Source organism: Canis lupus, chromosome 22 (genome assembly GCF_003254725.2).
Source record: "Canis lupus dingo isolate Sandy chromosome 22, ASM325472v2, whole genome shotgun sequence".
In the NCBI taxonomy this organism is placed as follows: Eukaryota; Metazoa; Chordata; class Mammalia; order Carnivora; family Canidae; genus Canis; species Canis lupus.
Genome location: NC_064264.1, coordinates 3,319,297 through 3,335,425, shown reverse-complemented (window position 1 = coordinate 3,335,425; position 16,129 = coordinate 3,319,297). Strand labels below are relative to the sequence as shown.

General features: G+C 38.9%; 1 protein-coding gene across 4 annotated transcripts in view; it reads right to left on the bottom strand.

The window, feature by feature from the left end:
- MED4 (mediator complex subunit 4) overlaps nt 1-16,129 on the bottom strand; it is a 57,284-nt gene that overhangs the window by 1,925 nt on the left and 39,230 nt on the right. For 3 of the 4 annotated variants that reach the window (XM_049099231.1, XM_049099232.1, XM_025478310.3), the window contains 5 exons: nt 10,110-10,176; nt 6,035-6,205; nt 3,868-3,925; nt 2,137-2,223; nt 538-669 (listed from right to left, as the gene is read on the bottom strand). In XM_049099231.1, the coding sequence (XP_048955188.1) occupies nt 538-669; nt 2,137-2,223; nt 3,868-3,925; nt 6,035-6,205; nt 10,110-10,176 (515 nt within the window). Of the gene's footprint in view, nt 1-537; nt 670-2,136; nt 2,224-3,867; nt 3,926-6,034; nt 6,206-10,109; nt 10,177-12,983; nt 13,143-16,129 lie in introns of those variants that run through there. The other variant, XM_025478306.3, reaches the window with a different exon arrangement.

Sequence of the window (16,129 nt, the reverse complement as noted above, 5' to 3'; positions counted from 1 at the left end):
CTTTTTAAATGTTCTACCAAATCAAAACAAGTCACCTACAGAAGATAAAAGGTGGGAAACAAAATAAATGTAATAACGCAAAACTACATGTAAAACTTGAGGAAGGCTGAAATTCAAAACAGCCCAAGTCTCACAGAAGTGCTATTTAGTTATTCAAAAGTAAAAAGTTGTTACTTGTTTTGTTAACTTGGGAGTTTTTCAAGAGTGATTTCACTTTGTATTCTTTAAAATGAACATTTATATTTCTTATTCTGTTGGTACAGTATATTTCACAATTTTATTTAAAAAGCTGTTTAGATTTTAATAATTAAAGGCCTAATGCCAAGGCAAATAAACCATCAATAAATGACAGAGAAAATTTGTTCTAATTTCATAAACTCCAACTAGAACAGTTTTTGATCTACAGAGCAGGATAACTGGCAAAAAACCTAGCTATTAAAACGAGTTGGGTCTAGACTCTCAAACTTGTTCAACAGCCAGACAGTCATGTCTTAAAAACTTTGGTGTGTTTGAAAACCCCATTCTGATTAGTATTACCTGGCAATCTGCCTGCTGCAAGTGCATCCCCTGGTAAATGACCATTTACACCATTCGTGGAAGGATTGTTCATTTGACCCAATAATCCACTTCTCATCTCTAAATCAGTTGGGTATGGTCTCCGTGGGTCCCCTAAAAAAAGACTGCTTTTAATTGAATCTTATGCAAAATAAGCAGCAATACCTTCTCTGAAGTATTGATTTTCCTTGGTTCTCTTTGAAAAACTCAGAAATATATTTTCAATTTTCATACAGGAAGGTCATCTTATCAATTGTGATTAAGAGCATAATATATTAAATTTAAAAATACATGCATTTCTTCTCTGAATCTGCACAGAAATATACTATTCTCCATACAAAAAAAAAAAGTGTCATTTTAGCAATTCTAGATGACAAATTAAGAAAATAATAATGATCTTGAGTCTTCTAAGTTACCCACATTTCCTAGTAAGAACAAATGATACATACTCTGAAGGAGAATAAATATATGGTGTTTTGTTTTTTTTGTTTTTTTTTTTACAAGACAGAAAGGACTGCTTATTTGAAGGACTACCTAAATTAAAACTTTTTCTAATCAACCTCTTTGATCTTGTCATTTAGAGATTAATTCCTAGAACTTTCCAGTGGAGGTTTATCAGGAGCTTTCATTTCTAATCATGATAGTTTTGGGATAATGAAAACTTGGCAGATTTGGACCAACTTTTTAGTAATATTTCTTACTCCAGATCACTCACCTCCAAAACTGCAGTTAATCTTAGTGTTTTTAGTATGGTGAAATGCCACCATCATGAGATTCTGATGCTGAGATACTCTCCCACTCCTCCCAGAAGATTACTGCTCTACCGCAGGTCCCTGTCTTATAAATGTTTTATGTGCTGTCAATGTATGTTGTAGTTTGTTACCCTTTTTTGTTGTTTCTAATTATTCCAGCTCTTTCCAGTCCCATGTGTTTGTTTGTGAGCACTCAGTGCTTCACTGTATCACTGAAGATCTGGGACTGTCTCGTTTCCAAGGCCAGAACCCTTTTTTTTTTTTTTTTAATTTTTTTTTTAAATTTTTATTTATTTATGATAGTCACACAGAGAGAAAGAGAGAGAGGCAGAGACACAGGCAGAGGGAGAAGCAGGCTCCACGCACCAGGAGCCCGATGTGGGATTCGATCCCAGGTCTCCAGGATCGCGCCCTGGGCCAAAGGCAGGCGCCAAACCGCTGCGCCACCCAGGGATCCCAAGGCCAGAACCCTTGACGAAATCCCAATGGTTCTAAGAAGTGGGCTTCTGGCCAGCCTGGGTATTACAGACATATAAATCTACAGCTTAGAATCATTACATATCATCTCGTACTTTTAAACATCAATTTATGATTTTTCTTTAAAAAGGACAAAAACACAGTCTCTATGGCAAAAGGTTTGCAGAAAACCAAACTGATAAACCCATAACCCAAATTATTACTTGTAAGATATTAAAGATATGAAAATATACGGAGGATGTTTCTAAGGATAAATATATCCTATATTTAAATCTTTTTTCCTATTTTTAAGTATAGTTACCTAAGAATTTTCAAAACCATATATACCTAATAAAAAGAGAAGTGTTTTTACCTGGAACCCAGGTCAGTGGAGCACACACAGCATTACTTGCACTTATTCTATGTGCATATTTAATTATTTCTTCAGAGGAGATGGCACCTGAGTCAAGAAGAGAGAGTAACATGTTAGTCTAGTAACTTACAAGTCACTTACTAAATTTTAAATTACCTGAAAATAGGATAATCCGAGTTACCTACCTTCCCTAATAAAAACTAATATGTATATTGTTAAATCATATAAGATTTCCCAACTAAAGAACAAGACATCTAGAAAATACAGCTGATAAAGCATCATATTTGGGACATTAGCATGATAATGCCCACTGACCTTGATTTCTAACTACCATTAAACATTCCTACTGTTCTGAAAGCAACAGTGAACACAAATAAGACACAGGAAAGGGTGTTTTGTCTTGCATTAACAGCTTAGCTATTAAAGCAGCAGCTCATACTACACCACTCAATTGTGACTTAACGTGACCCTAAGGAAAGAAGTAGACCCAAGTAGAAACATGTCCACAATATACTCATTAGATTTAAAAACTAAGCTGCTCGATGCCTGGGTGGCTCAGTTGGTTAAACATTTGCCTTTGGTTCAGGTCGTGATCCCAGGGCCCTGTGATGGTGTCTCACACTGGGCTCCCTGCTCAGTGGGTCTGCTTCTCCTTCTACCCCTCCCCATTCCTTGTGCTCTCTCCCCCCACTCAAAAAAAATCTTAAAAAAAAAAAAAAAAAGTAAGCTGCTAAATAATACATACAGCATGACCTGGTTTTTGTTTTAGAATATATGTATATATATGTATTTGCATTAAACACCTAAAAAATGGACACACACTAAACATTAACAGTGGTTATCTGAAATAGGAAAAGAGGAGGAAAGTTAGATAACTCTGAGGTGATTATAGGTAAATAATCTATAAACCAGGGGGATCCCTGGGTGGCTCAGCAGATCGGGGAGTCCCAGGATCGAGTCCCAAGTCAGGCTCCCTGCCTGGAGCCTGCTTCTCCCTCTGCCTGTGTCTCTGCCTCTCTCTCTCTGTGTGTTTCTCATGAATAAATAAATAAAATCTTAAAAAAAAAAAAAAAAAAGGAGGCATGCTGGGGTTGCACCATTAAATGTGCACACATCCCAAAGCCACATCTACTTCTGACTTCAGGACACTCTCGTTTCACTTCAGTCGCCCACTGCACATTTTCTTTCACTCTCTATCCTGTCTTTTAAGATCCAACTCAGGGATCCCTGGGTGGCGCAGCAGTTTGGCGCCTGCCTTTGGCCCAGGGCGTGATCCTGGAGACCCGGGATCGAATCCCACATCAGGCTCCCGGTGCATGGAGCCTGCTTCTCCCTCTGCCTGTGTCTCTGCGCCTCTCATTCTCTCTCTGTGACTATCATAAAACAAAAAAACAAAAAAACAAAAAAAAAAAAGATCCAACTCACATGCCACTTGCTTCCAGCTTGCAGTTCTCTTCCTTTTTCCCAACAACTTTATAAACCTGTCTACTGCACATTCAGATACAAAGCCATAACTTCCCTTATATTATTGCTTCTCAGAACCTGAAAAAGGTGTATCTCCCTAACAATACATAGCATATAGTACTAGAGCCTAGCAGACACTTTACAATAAAAATTTATTGGAATCATTTCAATAGCAACAAATGATTACCAGTAATACTCTCATCCATTTCTTGAAACCAAAACTTGGATTTTACACAGAAAGTCATTCATGTTCCCAATAGTACTAACCTTTTCTTGCCTTTTCTATTGATTTGAGTTTTTCTTTTGCTTGGTAAACAGCTGTTGCCTAATTTGAACATTAAAAAAAGAAATATGGTTTATTCTTAACTTTATCAAGCAGAATGTTTACCTTCATTCACAAAATGATTAATCCCACAGGAACAATATGCAAAATTTGGAAATCCCCATAATTTATTTGCAATATTCTGAAACACCACTTGGGAATCATTTATATCAGTTGGTTAATAAAAGAAATATGTATTCATGAATCAGTCTTCATTCATTAGTTGTTAGAAATAAAGTATAAATTAGATTGTTTACTAACATTTCTTTATGCCTTCTATCACAGATATGCATAAGATAACCAGATCACATATGACTCATAAAACATCCTATTCTTGCGTTTATCTCTTCTTGTTCAAAGAGAAAATACCAAAATATTTTTTTTTTCTAATTTCAAGATACATTCTTGGATTGACAGTCTTACTCACTTATACAATACCATTACCTCCATGCTTAATGATTGCTATAATGAAAACATCCCCAAGTTCCCCCCTCAATCCTGCTCCATTAAAGGGTAAAATGAAGTTAAGCTAGTATATGCATCCTCAACTAGAACAGTAGTTAAGAATATGGAGTCAGAGAGAACTAGGTTTAAGTTCCATCTCTCTACTTTTCACTCTTCCTGGGCAAAGTCGTTAATTTAAAAAATTTAAAATCTTGGGTTTCTTCATCTGTAAAATACTAACCTAGAGTAACTGTTAAGAAGACTGAGATAATACATGTAAATTGCAAATAAGCACAAGGCCTGATGCACAGTGCCCAATAAATGATAGTTGCTATACCTAAGTCATAAAATTCCATCTTTTTATGGTCCTTGCATTAACTGTCTTTAATTTAATAATTACATTTTTGGAAATCAAATCTAAAGAATACAATCTGAAATGCAGAAGAGAAAAAGAACTTTTTTGCAATGATACTCAAAGCATTCTTTATAACAGAAAGTTGGAAAACTAAACAAAGGATATATGAAAAACACTTAAGTTTTAATAAACAGTAATAGAAAGCCGGTTAGTATCCTATTAATTATGACATAAAAAATGAAAACTTCTGGGAAAAAAAAAAAAGTTTGTATACCTGAAACCTCTGTAACACCGTGTGTCAATCAGACTTCAATTTAAAAATCAACTATAAGCCTACAGGAAAATTAAAAAAAAAAAAATACATCTGGCACTGAAATGAAATGCACAAAACTAAGAATAATGGTAATCTGAACAGAGGGACTAAAGACAATGTTTTCCTCTTCTTTCTACTTTCTCTATTTTCTGAATATCTTTTGGCAAGTATTACTTTCCTAATGGAAAATAATTTTATTATATATTTTTTTAAAAAGCATTTACTTGGGGTCATTTCTTCAGCAGGAGTGGTTAAAGTATCCTGAACCACTGAGGTTTCTTTTTACTAAAGCCCATTGTGACACATTTGGAAGATTCATTAGGGATAAGGATTCCAGCAATATCTGCTCCATTTGAGACTCAGACTCAGCTACTGCTGTGATACCACCATATAACAATTTCATTAGTCAGTTATTTAGTAAAACAACTGGGCAAATAACAGCAAAGAAATTGTTTTTTTTGAAATAGTAGCCAAGAGCAAGAAAAAAAAAAAAAAAAAAAACTAGAGTAGTTGACATATGCCCAAATTCCACCTAGTTTAGAATGGAAGACTAAATAAGTTATTATAAACTTTTTTTTTTAAGAGTTCATTGATTTTTTCCTGAGAGATACAGAGACAGAGAGGCAGAGACACAGGCAGAAGGAGAAGCAGGCTCCCCGCGGGGAGCCGGATGTGGGACTCAATCCCAGGACCTCGGGACCACAACCTGAGCCGAAGGCAGAAGCTCAACCACTGAGCCACCCAGGTTGTCCCAGTTAATATAAATTTTAATCAATTTTTAAAATTGGTACATATTTCTACCGATTTCAAAATATTTTTAAAGCTGAAGTAAAGATTTAGGCTACTAATAACTGAAAACTTCTAACAGGACAGGATAAAAGTACAAGTTCCCAGTTCTATTAATCCAGTCCTGTGGAAATCTAAATAAACTTTAAAATGGCTTTCTTTTTCAGAAACAGATTAAACAATATCCTTTTTTATCTTCCTTCTATCAACTTACCAGTATTTGCTCTGCTTCCTTTAGCTGTTTCTGTAGTTGCTGAATATCACTGTCCCTCTTCTCCACTTCCTTTTCTAAAACTTGCATTTCATGATGGATTTTTCCCTGATTAAGTGCCAACTTCATCAGTTCTTGAAATTCCCCATCTCTATGAATTAACAACTCCAGGACCTATCAGGTAACAGTTGATTAAAGCAGACAGCAGAATACTGAAAAAATGACATTCCAATGAAACAAAGACTCTACATGTGAATTGGCCAGGCTATAAAATTTTAGCACCTTCAATGTATTACTCTAATCAATGTTAAGAATAAAAATAGCCTATGATTATTTTAGAAAACAAATTAGTATCAAAACTTTTTTTTCTGATTATATGCTATTCTTTCATACAAAACAAGTCTTCAAACTTCCAACATGCCAAAATGAGGTTTATTCATTTCCCGGTAAAAATAAAAATTTTAAAGTTTATCCTTAAAAATATAATGTAATGGAGGTTCCCCCCAATTTTAGTATTTGAGATTATTTTAGATGACACCAGGAACTTTAAAAAATTCGTACAAAAAAAAATTTGTACAAAACAAATAGTCTGATTAAAAATGGGCAAAGAAACTGAACATTTTTCCAAAGACATATAAACGAGGTACATGCAATGGTGCTCAACATCACTAACTTATCAGGGAAATGCAAATCAAAACCACAATTGGGTATCACCTCATACCAGTTACAAAGGCTGTAATCAAAAAAACAAGAGGTAAGTGTTGGTGAGGATGTGGAGAAAAGGGAACCCTCGTGCACTGATGGTAGGAATGTTAACTAGTGCAACCACCATGGAAAACAGTATGGAAGTTACTTAAAAAAATTTAAAATAGAACTACCATATGATCTAGCAATTTCACTTCTGGGTACCTATCTGAAGAAAATGAAATTATCATCTCAAAAACATATTTACACCCGTGTGTTCACTGCTGCATTATTTACAATAGCCAGGACTGAAAGCAAACTAACAATCTATCAATATATGGATGGATAAAGAAAATGTGGTATTTTTTTTTTTTAGTTCTTATTTAAATTCCAGTTAGTAGCAATACAGTGTAATATTAGTTTCAAGTGTACAATACATACATCATACTCGCTGATCACAAGTACACTCCTTAGTCCCCATCACCTATATTCACCCATTCTCCTAAACACCTCCCCTCTGGTAACCATCAATTTGTTCTCTATAGTTAAGAGTCTGTTTCTTGATTTCCCTCTTTTTTCCCCTATGATCACTTGTTTTGTTTCTTAAATTCCACATGAATGAAATTATATGGTATTTGTCTTTTTCTGACTTATTTCACTTAGCCTAATACTTTGTAGCTCCATCCACATTGCTGCAAATGGCAGGATTTCATTATTTTTTTATGAGTAATATTCTAGTGTGTGTGTGTGTGTGTGTGTGTGTGTGTGTGTGTAAGCACCTCTATACACCACCTCTTCTTACCCATTCATTAGCTGATGAACATTTGGGCTTTTCCCATAATTTGGCTATTGCTGATAATACTGCTAAAAACATTGGGTACCTGTATCCCTTCGAACTAGTAGAAAATGTGGAATGTATACACACACACACACACACACAGAAATATTATTCAGCCATAAAAAAGAATGAAATCTTGTCATTTGTGACAACATGGATGAACCCTCAGGCCATTATATTAGGTCAAATAAGTCAGAGAAAGGCAAATACTGCATGATCTCACTTACATGTGGAATCTACAAGAGCCAAATTCAAAGAATAACAAATCAGATTGGTGGTTGCCAGGGCAAAATGGGTGAAGATGATCAAAAGGTACAAACTTCCAGCTATAAGATAAGTTCCGGAAATGTAATGTACAGAAATGGTGAGTACAGTTAACAATACTGCATTGTATATTTGAAAGTTGCTAAGACAGTAAATTTTAGCAACTTTAAGAAAGTTCTTAAAAATGTACAGAGAAACAGAATAGAAATTTTTCCAAAGGCACCCAAATCACCAACAGGTACATGAAAAGGTGCCACAGTTTCCCTGACATCTTCTTAAAAGTTCTTAAGAAAAAAAAATTTTAAGTATGTGAGGTAACGTAAATTAACTAAACTTACTGTGATAATCATTTCACAATACATACATGTATCAAATCATTGTCGCATATCTTAAACTAATGCGATGTTATATTTCTACTGTTATCTCAATAAGAGTAGAAAAAAATTTAAAAGCCTGAAGTGCTAAACACGATGCAAAGACATGACAAAATGTACATTTTTTAAAGTCACAAAATTGTATATAATCAACTATAAAATAAATAATAATAATAATATAATAAATAAATAAATATAGCAAATAAATGAGTAAAATATTAAACTATATAAGGAAACTTGACAATATAATTAAGTAAATGCTTCATTATGGCTGTCTCAGAGTTAAGCTGACTGCAGAAATACTATTATGATAAATGTCTGATACTTAAAAAAACTTTTACAGTTGCACATTTTTGCTATTATGTTCAAGAAAATACATAACTCATATTAGACCTGTGATGTCATGCATACTATTGTTTTATGATGAAGATGGTTTAAAAAAGAGCAATTTCCAAAAATAAATTTTCATATGGGCACATCCAAACTAATATTTAGTACTTTCGTTGAAAATTATACAGGAATTCACAACACTAAGTATAAAGTTTAATTCTTTCCCTGGGTAGTGACGATGACAATTATCCATTACTGAGCTCTCCTTATTTGTACTTAACATGCAGTATCGTAAATCCTCACAACAACTTTATGTGACAAGGTACTGTTATTTTTTAGGGACAGAACTGCTAGTCCTTAAAAAGTATAAGAAAAGTTAGTGCTGACCAGGCAGGTCTTGGTTATGACCTATTGAATAATCTGTGTGCCTGGGAAGTAAAGTCAAAACCTATATTTCATTTTGTAGTAAGTACTTACTTAATTTTACATGTATTTATCAATAAAGTATCTGAGACTGGCATTCCTCTATTAGCATTTTTCTCTATAAGCTTTTCCTAAAAACAAACAACATACTAAAAACAACTTTAATCTCCCCCAAAGTCCCAGCTTTTACTACTTGTAGCGTATCTAATTCCCCCTCTCCACCTGAAGGGATTAATCGTTGAAGAAAACAAGTTTTATGATACTTCTCTATTATCAGTCAATTGAATTTCTCTGCCCTCAAAACATATCATAAAATAAAACTAAGATAATAATAGGGCAGAGAGGAGGGAGAAGAGATCTATGAGATGTCTCCTGTTACTAAAAAGGTTAATCTTTCCCAGCTGTTTTCTTTTAAAAAAACTTTTTTTTTTTTTTTAAATTACAGTAGAAAACACATAAAATGACATTTGCCCTCTTAACTTTAAAAAGTTTTTGGATCATTCCTGGGTGGCTTAGTGGCTGAGTGTCTGCCTTCAGCTCAGGCTGTGATCCCGGGGTCCTGGGATCGAGTCCCACATCGGGCTCCCCACAGAGGACCTACTTCTCCCTCTGCCTGTGTCTCTCATGAGTAAATAAATAATACAAATTAATTAATTTAAAAAAGGTTTTGGATCAGAAAAAAAAATCTGCTCACCGTAGAAAATTACAAAGCACAGAAAGGAATAAAGAAAATAAAAACATGTAAATTTAACCTCCACAAAATAACTTCTGTTAACAGTTGTATGCTCTTTAATTTCTATTACTTCTCAAGTTGCATTAGGGGAACCAGGTCTATATAATAAAAGGTAGTTTATGACAGCATTAACTTTTTTTATTTCAAATATTGTTTTAACCTCCATTTAACAAGTTTATTAGTTGGTTAATTCAAAAGACAAAAACGAATAAATGTGTAACTAGAAGAAAAAACAATACTGCTAAACCTTTAGACTTTTTTCTTCTCAAGCAGTGTTACCCTATGTAAGTGATTCGAAGTATCAATTTAAAAATTGTAATCTATAATTTAACAGAATCCAATCTTCCTGTTCTCACACAAAGTAAATGTAAATAGGGAAATTGCACAAATAATGGGGATTTCTTGTTTGTAATATAAAAAGAAACCACTTACCTGGTTTTCCTCATCAGGCGGCAACAACTTTTGGTTTCTTGAAATTGCCAGCATTTCTATAAGTTCTCTAAAAAAGAAAAACAAAAACATCTTTGCAAAATACAACAGAAGCTTTATTAACTGATCTCTACCTAACTGACTTGCTAGATTCATGGCACCCACAGCATGCTGAGTATTCAGAGCCCCTGCCCAGTGACCGTGCGCTTGGGCTCTCATCAGCTAAGCGGTACTCTCTCACCAAGACTCAGTTATGTCTGTTACCAGATCCAGTTATGCAAGTTTTACTTTACTAGTATAGTTAAATATATTAAATATCCATTTCATAAATACCAACGAAATATGACTGTCAACAGAAAAGAGTAATTTCCATAAAAACCTAAACTGAATACTTGGGAAAGACTCAACAGCTGCCTGCAAAGAACTGCAAAGTCATGAAAATTCAGCAAGTCTACCCTAAGACTGCTTGATAAGCATTTAAGTTTATTTACTTTTTTTTTTTTTAAAGTAATCTCTATGCCCAAGGTGGGGCTCAAATTCACAACCCATAGATCAAGTCGCATACTCTACTGCCTGAGCCAGTCAGGCACCCCTCATTTCACTTTAACGAAACACACTAGAAATTGGTGGACAAGGCATTATGGGTGGTTTATGCAAGAAAACCCCCTAAATTAAGGAGTAGATGAATCATTTTTTAAATGATTTTCTATGTGAACTGAAATTTTTAATTAACCAAACAGGTATCAACTAAGGGATTCTAATGTATAATAAAGTCCTATCTTTCTGGAATGCTTATTTACTAGACATGCCAATTTTCCTTTATGAAAACTAGTATAAAGAGGAGTATAAAATATGTATCAGGTAATATCCTGATACACTAGTTTCAAACTTGCTGACAGATGGGACTCCAGAAATTATGCAAGAGGTACAGATGCACAATTAGCAACAGGACACCACCAGTCAGCCCCAGTAAAGCCTGTACCTTCTCACTGGCCGCCAGACTATTTTCACCTTCATATTTCCATCTTCCTTACTGCCAGCCTCAAACTATTTTTCTGGATGGTGCCAACTGGACCCAACCTTCCCCACTTTGAGGTTCTCATACCATTATGCATGCACTAGCTAGCTAATTAATGAATAAAGTGGATATGGCAATGGAAAGTCTTCATTCACCCACTGATTAAACATTTAAGTTTCCACTGTGTGCCAGGCACTTTCTGGATGCCTAGCTTATGAAAGTGAACAAAGGAATTTAAATTATAATACAGGGATCCCTGGGTGGCGCAGCGGTTTAGTGCCTGCCTTTGGCCCAGGGCGTGATCCTGGAGACCCGGGATCGAATCCCACGTCAGGCTCCCAGTGCATGGAGCCTGCTTCTCCCTCTGCCTCTGTCTCTGCCTCTCCTTCTGCCTGTGTCTCTGCCTCTCTCTCTCTGTGTGACTATCATAAATAAATAAAAATTAAAAAATATATATATAACTGATGAAATAAAATTATAATAATTTAAAAAAAAAAAAAATAAATTATAATACAGAAGAGAAAAACCAAGAAAGCAGGTAAATCAAACCAGAGTTAGAAGAAGGGCTGGGAAGAAACTGAAGCAGTGTTAGAGTGTGTCAGTGAGTTGTCTGGCCACTCACACTGGTGGAGTCAGGGAGGGCTTCTATAAGTGAGAAAAGCCGGGTTCAGGGGCCCAAAGATGGGTTTGAGGAAGGGTGGCCAGGACACAGCAGTCAGTACCGAGGAGCAGGATACACAATGAGGACGGGTCCGGAGGGCGGGTGGGCCAGGCTGTGTGAGGGCCTCACAGGTCATGGTAAAGAATCAGCATTTCATTCCAGGTACAATGGAAAGCGACTGGATCATTTTAACTTTTTTAAAAAGATTTTTTTATTTTGAGAGAGAAAAAAAAAAATGAAGGAGGGGGAGGCAGAGGAAGGAGCGGATTCAGGGCTCAATCCAGGACCCTGCACCCACCTGAGCCCAAGGTGGACGCCCCACTGACTGAGCAACCCAGGCGCCCCACTGATGCATCATTTTAAATGGAAATGACATGACCTGATTTATGTTTTTAAGCAATTGCTAAGCTACCTGGAAAATGGATTTTAAGAGGAGTAGAATGGAAATCAAGTTAAGTGGCTTCTGTAGACAAAGGATGGCATCTGCTTTGACTAGGTCCTAGCCGCTGGAACACAGTCATGGAAATAGGTGACAGCTATCTCTGAGTGCCGGGGTCCGGGGTGTCCCTGCAGGTCACCGAGCGCTCCCCAGGTTCCCCCTCCCCCATCTCCGAGTGTCAGGTCCCAGGGTGTCCCTGCAGGTCACCGAGCGCCCCCCAGGTCCCCCCTCCCCCATCACCGAGTGTCAGGTCCCGGAGTGTCCCTGCAGGTACCGAGCGCCCCCCCAGATCCCCAGTCCCCCCATCTCCGAGTGTCAGGTCCCGGGTGTCCCTGCAGGTACCGAGCGCCCTCCCAGGTCCCCCCTCCCCCCATCTCCCAGTGCCGGGGTCCCGGGGTGTCCCTGCAGGTCACTGAGCGCTCCCCCAGGTCCCCCCTCCCCCATCACCGAGTGTCAGGTCCCGGAGTGTCCCTGCAGGTACCGAGCGCCCCCCCACGTCCCCCCTCCCCCATCTCCCAGTGTCAGGTCCCGGGTGTCCCTGCAGGTCACCGAGCGGCCCCCCAGGTCCCCCCTCCCCCCATCTCCCAGTGTCGGGGTCCCGGGGTCACCGCCGCTATCAAGCGTCCCCCGGGGGCTGTGCGGGGGGAAGAGGCCGCGTCCGGGTCTCGTGGGGCTGCGACCTCGAGGCCACGACCCCGCCGCGGTCTCCGGAGCGCCGCCTCCCCGACTCCAGCCAGGCCGCCCGCCCGACGCCCCTACCTCGACAAGACCTCCAGGTCCTCCAGCGCAGACAGCAGCCGCTCCCGCGTGCTGTTCCCGCCCGCCGCGCCCGCGCCGCCCCCCGGCCGCTCCTTCTCCTTCTCCCCACCCGAGGCCGCCGCCATGCTGCTCGCGGGCCGGAAGCCGGAGACTGCGCAGACCCCGGCGCGCGGAGGCGGGCTCCGGAAGCGGAAGTGAGGGCCACCGAGGCGGGGCGGGGGGGGCGCGGAGCAGAGGCGGGGCCGCAGCGCCCCCTACGTGCCTGGCGGTGCACTGCGGGCGGCGGCGCTGTGCAGCCCTGGGAGCAGGCTCGGGGCGCTCAGGGCTCAAGCACCAATGGGAGGGGTTTTAAGCATGTCGGGAAATTTGCATAACAACTTACATCTTGTATCAGTTTCTTTTTTCTTTTTTTAGGATTTTATTTACAGAGGGAGAAGCAGGCTGCCTGCAGGGAGCCCGATGTGGGACTCGAACCCGTGACCCGGGGTCACGACCTGGGCCGGAGGCAGGTGCTCCACCGCTGAGCCCCCCAGATGCCCCCTTCTATCAGTTTCTTTGTGAGATGGGCTGGTCTCAGTATTAACCGTCTTTAGTGTGCATCCCTACAGTGCTAGCCCCACCCTCCTGTTTGGCCTCTCCTAGGGGTTGTAAGCACCATAGGACAAGAGCCATCATCTGCCTCTTTTTCTTTATGGTTGTAAAACACACATAACCTAAAACGGACCGTGTTAACCATGGCTAAGTGTAGGGTCAGGGGCCTTAAGCATAGTCATGTGGTTATGCTACTTTCACCATCATCCATTACCTCTTTCCATCTTGCAGAACTGGGACTGTGTCCACTGAACAACAAGTCCCCCTTCCTTCCTGCCCCAGCCCCTGACAGCCACCGTTCTACCCTCTGTCTCCAAATTTTGACTACTCTAGGGACCTCATATAAATGAAATCATACAATATTCGTCTTTTGGGGACTGTGTCATTTGACTTAGTGTAATGTCCTAATGTCCTCCACTCCCATCCCTGTGTTAGCACGTGTCAGAATTTCCCTCCTTTTTAAGGCCGGACAATATTCCCTAACGTATAGCCATCGCATTGTGCTTATCCATTCATTCATCCGCACACATTGGGGTTGCTTCTACGGTTTCACAATCCATCTTTATAACCATCTATCTCCCAACAAAGTGTTTTGCTCACTGATCAAGATGCCTGTTGGAAGTGAATGAGTAAATATAGCAGGTAAGAGGTAGTGTATGAAAATGGTTTAAATAATCAATACAACACAGATTCCAAATGAAAGCCCAAACTCCGCCTCAACTCACTTTTCCTGGAGAGAGCAATGTAGTTGGAAACTCTCCCTATCAGGAAAACCCAAAGTTGCAACAGTACTGGGGATGCGGGTTCTGTATGGGGCCAAGCTGTGATTTTCAAAGATGAGATGGAGAGATGTCACCTACAGACAACAGCTTGGAGTGTCTCCTTCATTCTGTCATCCTGACCTCTGGCCTGTTCTCTTGGAGGTGCTTAGCCTGCTTCCTGCTGGGTACCCAGACTTGAGGATTTCCTCAGGGACTCATGCGAAAACAAAACAAAACCATTCATAGCAACTGCTATACAATCCAGAATGCTGATTTATTCATTTACAATAAAAAATATTAGTGCCAAGCACAATTTTCCTTGTGGACAAACTTATACAGGAAGACCAATTATCACCAGAATGTGGCTTGGTAAACCTGGATTATAACAAATGAATATAGATTTTTTAAAAAAATGCAACCATCAGGATTTTTTTTTTTTTTTTTTTTTTTAACCATCAGGATTTGTATCCACATAGCATACGGATGTTTGTAGTAAAGAGATTGGAATATCTGTGTCCCCAGACCATGCAAGAGACCTGAGGACACCTTTTGTTTTCCAACCATTCCCTACTTCTGCTCTTGGCTAAACCCTTCTCTAAATATGGTCCATTCTCAGACAATGGAATACATTAGATTTAAGCTTCCTAATGACCCTTGTATTCCAAGCATACCTGCCAGCAGCTCTGGTCAGTGATTTCTTAAGTTTCTGAGGGGCTCAACTGTAGTCTGTGTTGGTTTTCTTCTCATAGGTTCATCTTGGGCATGATTCTGGTGCAGGGAGTGGGGAGATCCTATTAGTGTAGCTTCCACATACAATCAGTTAGAACCCTAATCACTTAAAAATGACCAATTATAGGTCCTACTTTGCAGGCATGGAGGGTTAGTAGATGGACAGTATATGTGTCTTGTGAATGCCAGACCTCCTCAGATTCATCACAAAGTCATATGCGTATTGAACGTTGTCCATAGACTGACAGGAAATAACATTTCCTACAGGCATACTCTATGGCAAACTGCAGATTCTGGTGTGATAAAGAAAATACGAATTATTTTATAACTAATAGGAATATCATATATATTTTTAATAGTTAATAAATAACTCCAGGTAACTCCGAATTTAGTTTCCCAATCTATCGATTCAAAAGGGTAAGTACTACCTTCTTGTGAAATTTTACGTATTTAACATGCCAGACACTGGTCTAAGCGCTTAAAAAAAATGAACTCCATGAATTTTCACAACACCTTCTGGAGGTGAGTATTGTTATTATCTCTATGTTACAGATAACGAAGCTGAGGAGGCAGAGGAATTCAGAGACTTGCCCCAAATCATACAGCTGATAAGCGCCAAAGCTGGGATCTGAACAGAGTCTGGCTCCAAGGTCTGTGCTCTTAGCCACTGGTTATTTATCCTGTCTTCTCTCTTAATTTTTTTATTTTTATTTTTTATGAACTTTATTTAATAGTTCACGAAGTGGACAGTCTTCTTTTGCAGAACTACTGTCTCTGTTTTTAAAGAAAGAGATATCTTCATGCATCGAAAAGGGGTTGGGAACCTCTGGTCTAAAATACAAGCACTTTCTAATGCAGAGTTTGGGATTTGGAGTAAAAAGAAGTTTACAAACTTTTGGTAAGAGGTGGAATGGAAGCATACAGCAAGAAACTCCACTGGCCTGTCCCTAAGAGTAAGCAAAATAGGTGGCTACATGTATTATGTGCATTTTAAAAATTATTTTTTTATTTTTACCGAGCAATATATGTAAAGATCAAAAAGTGAAATACTGCTCAAAAGCGTAG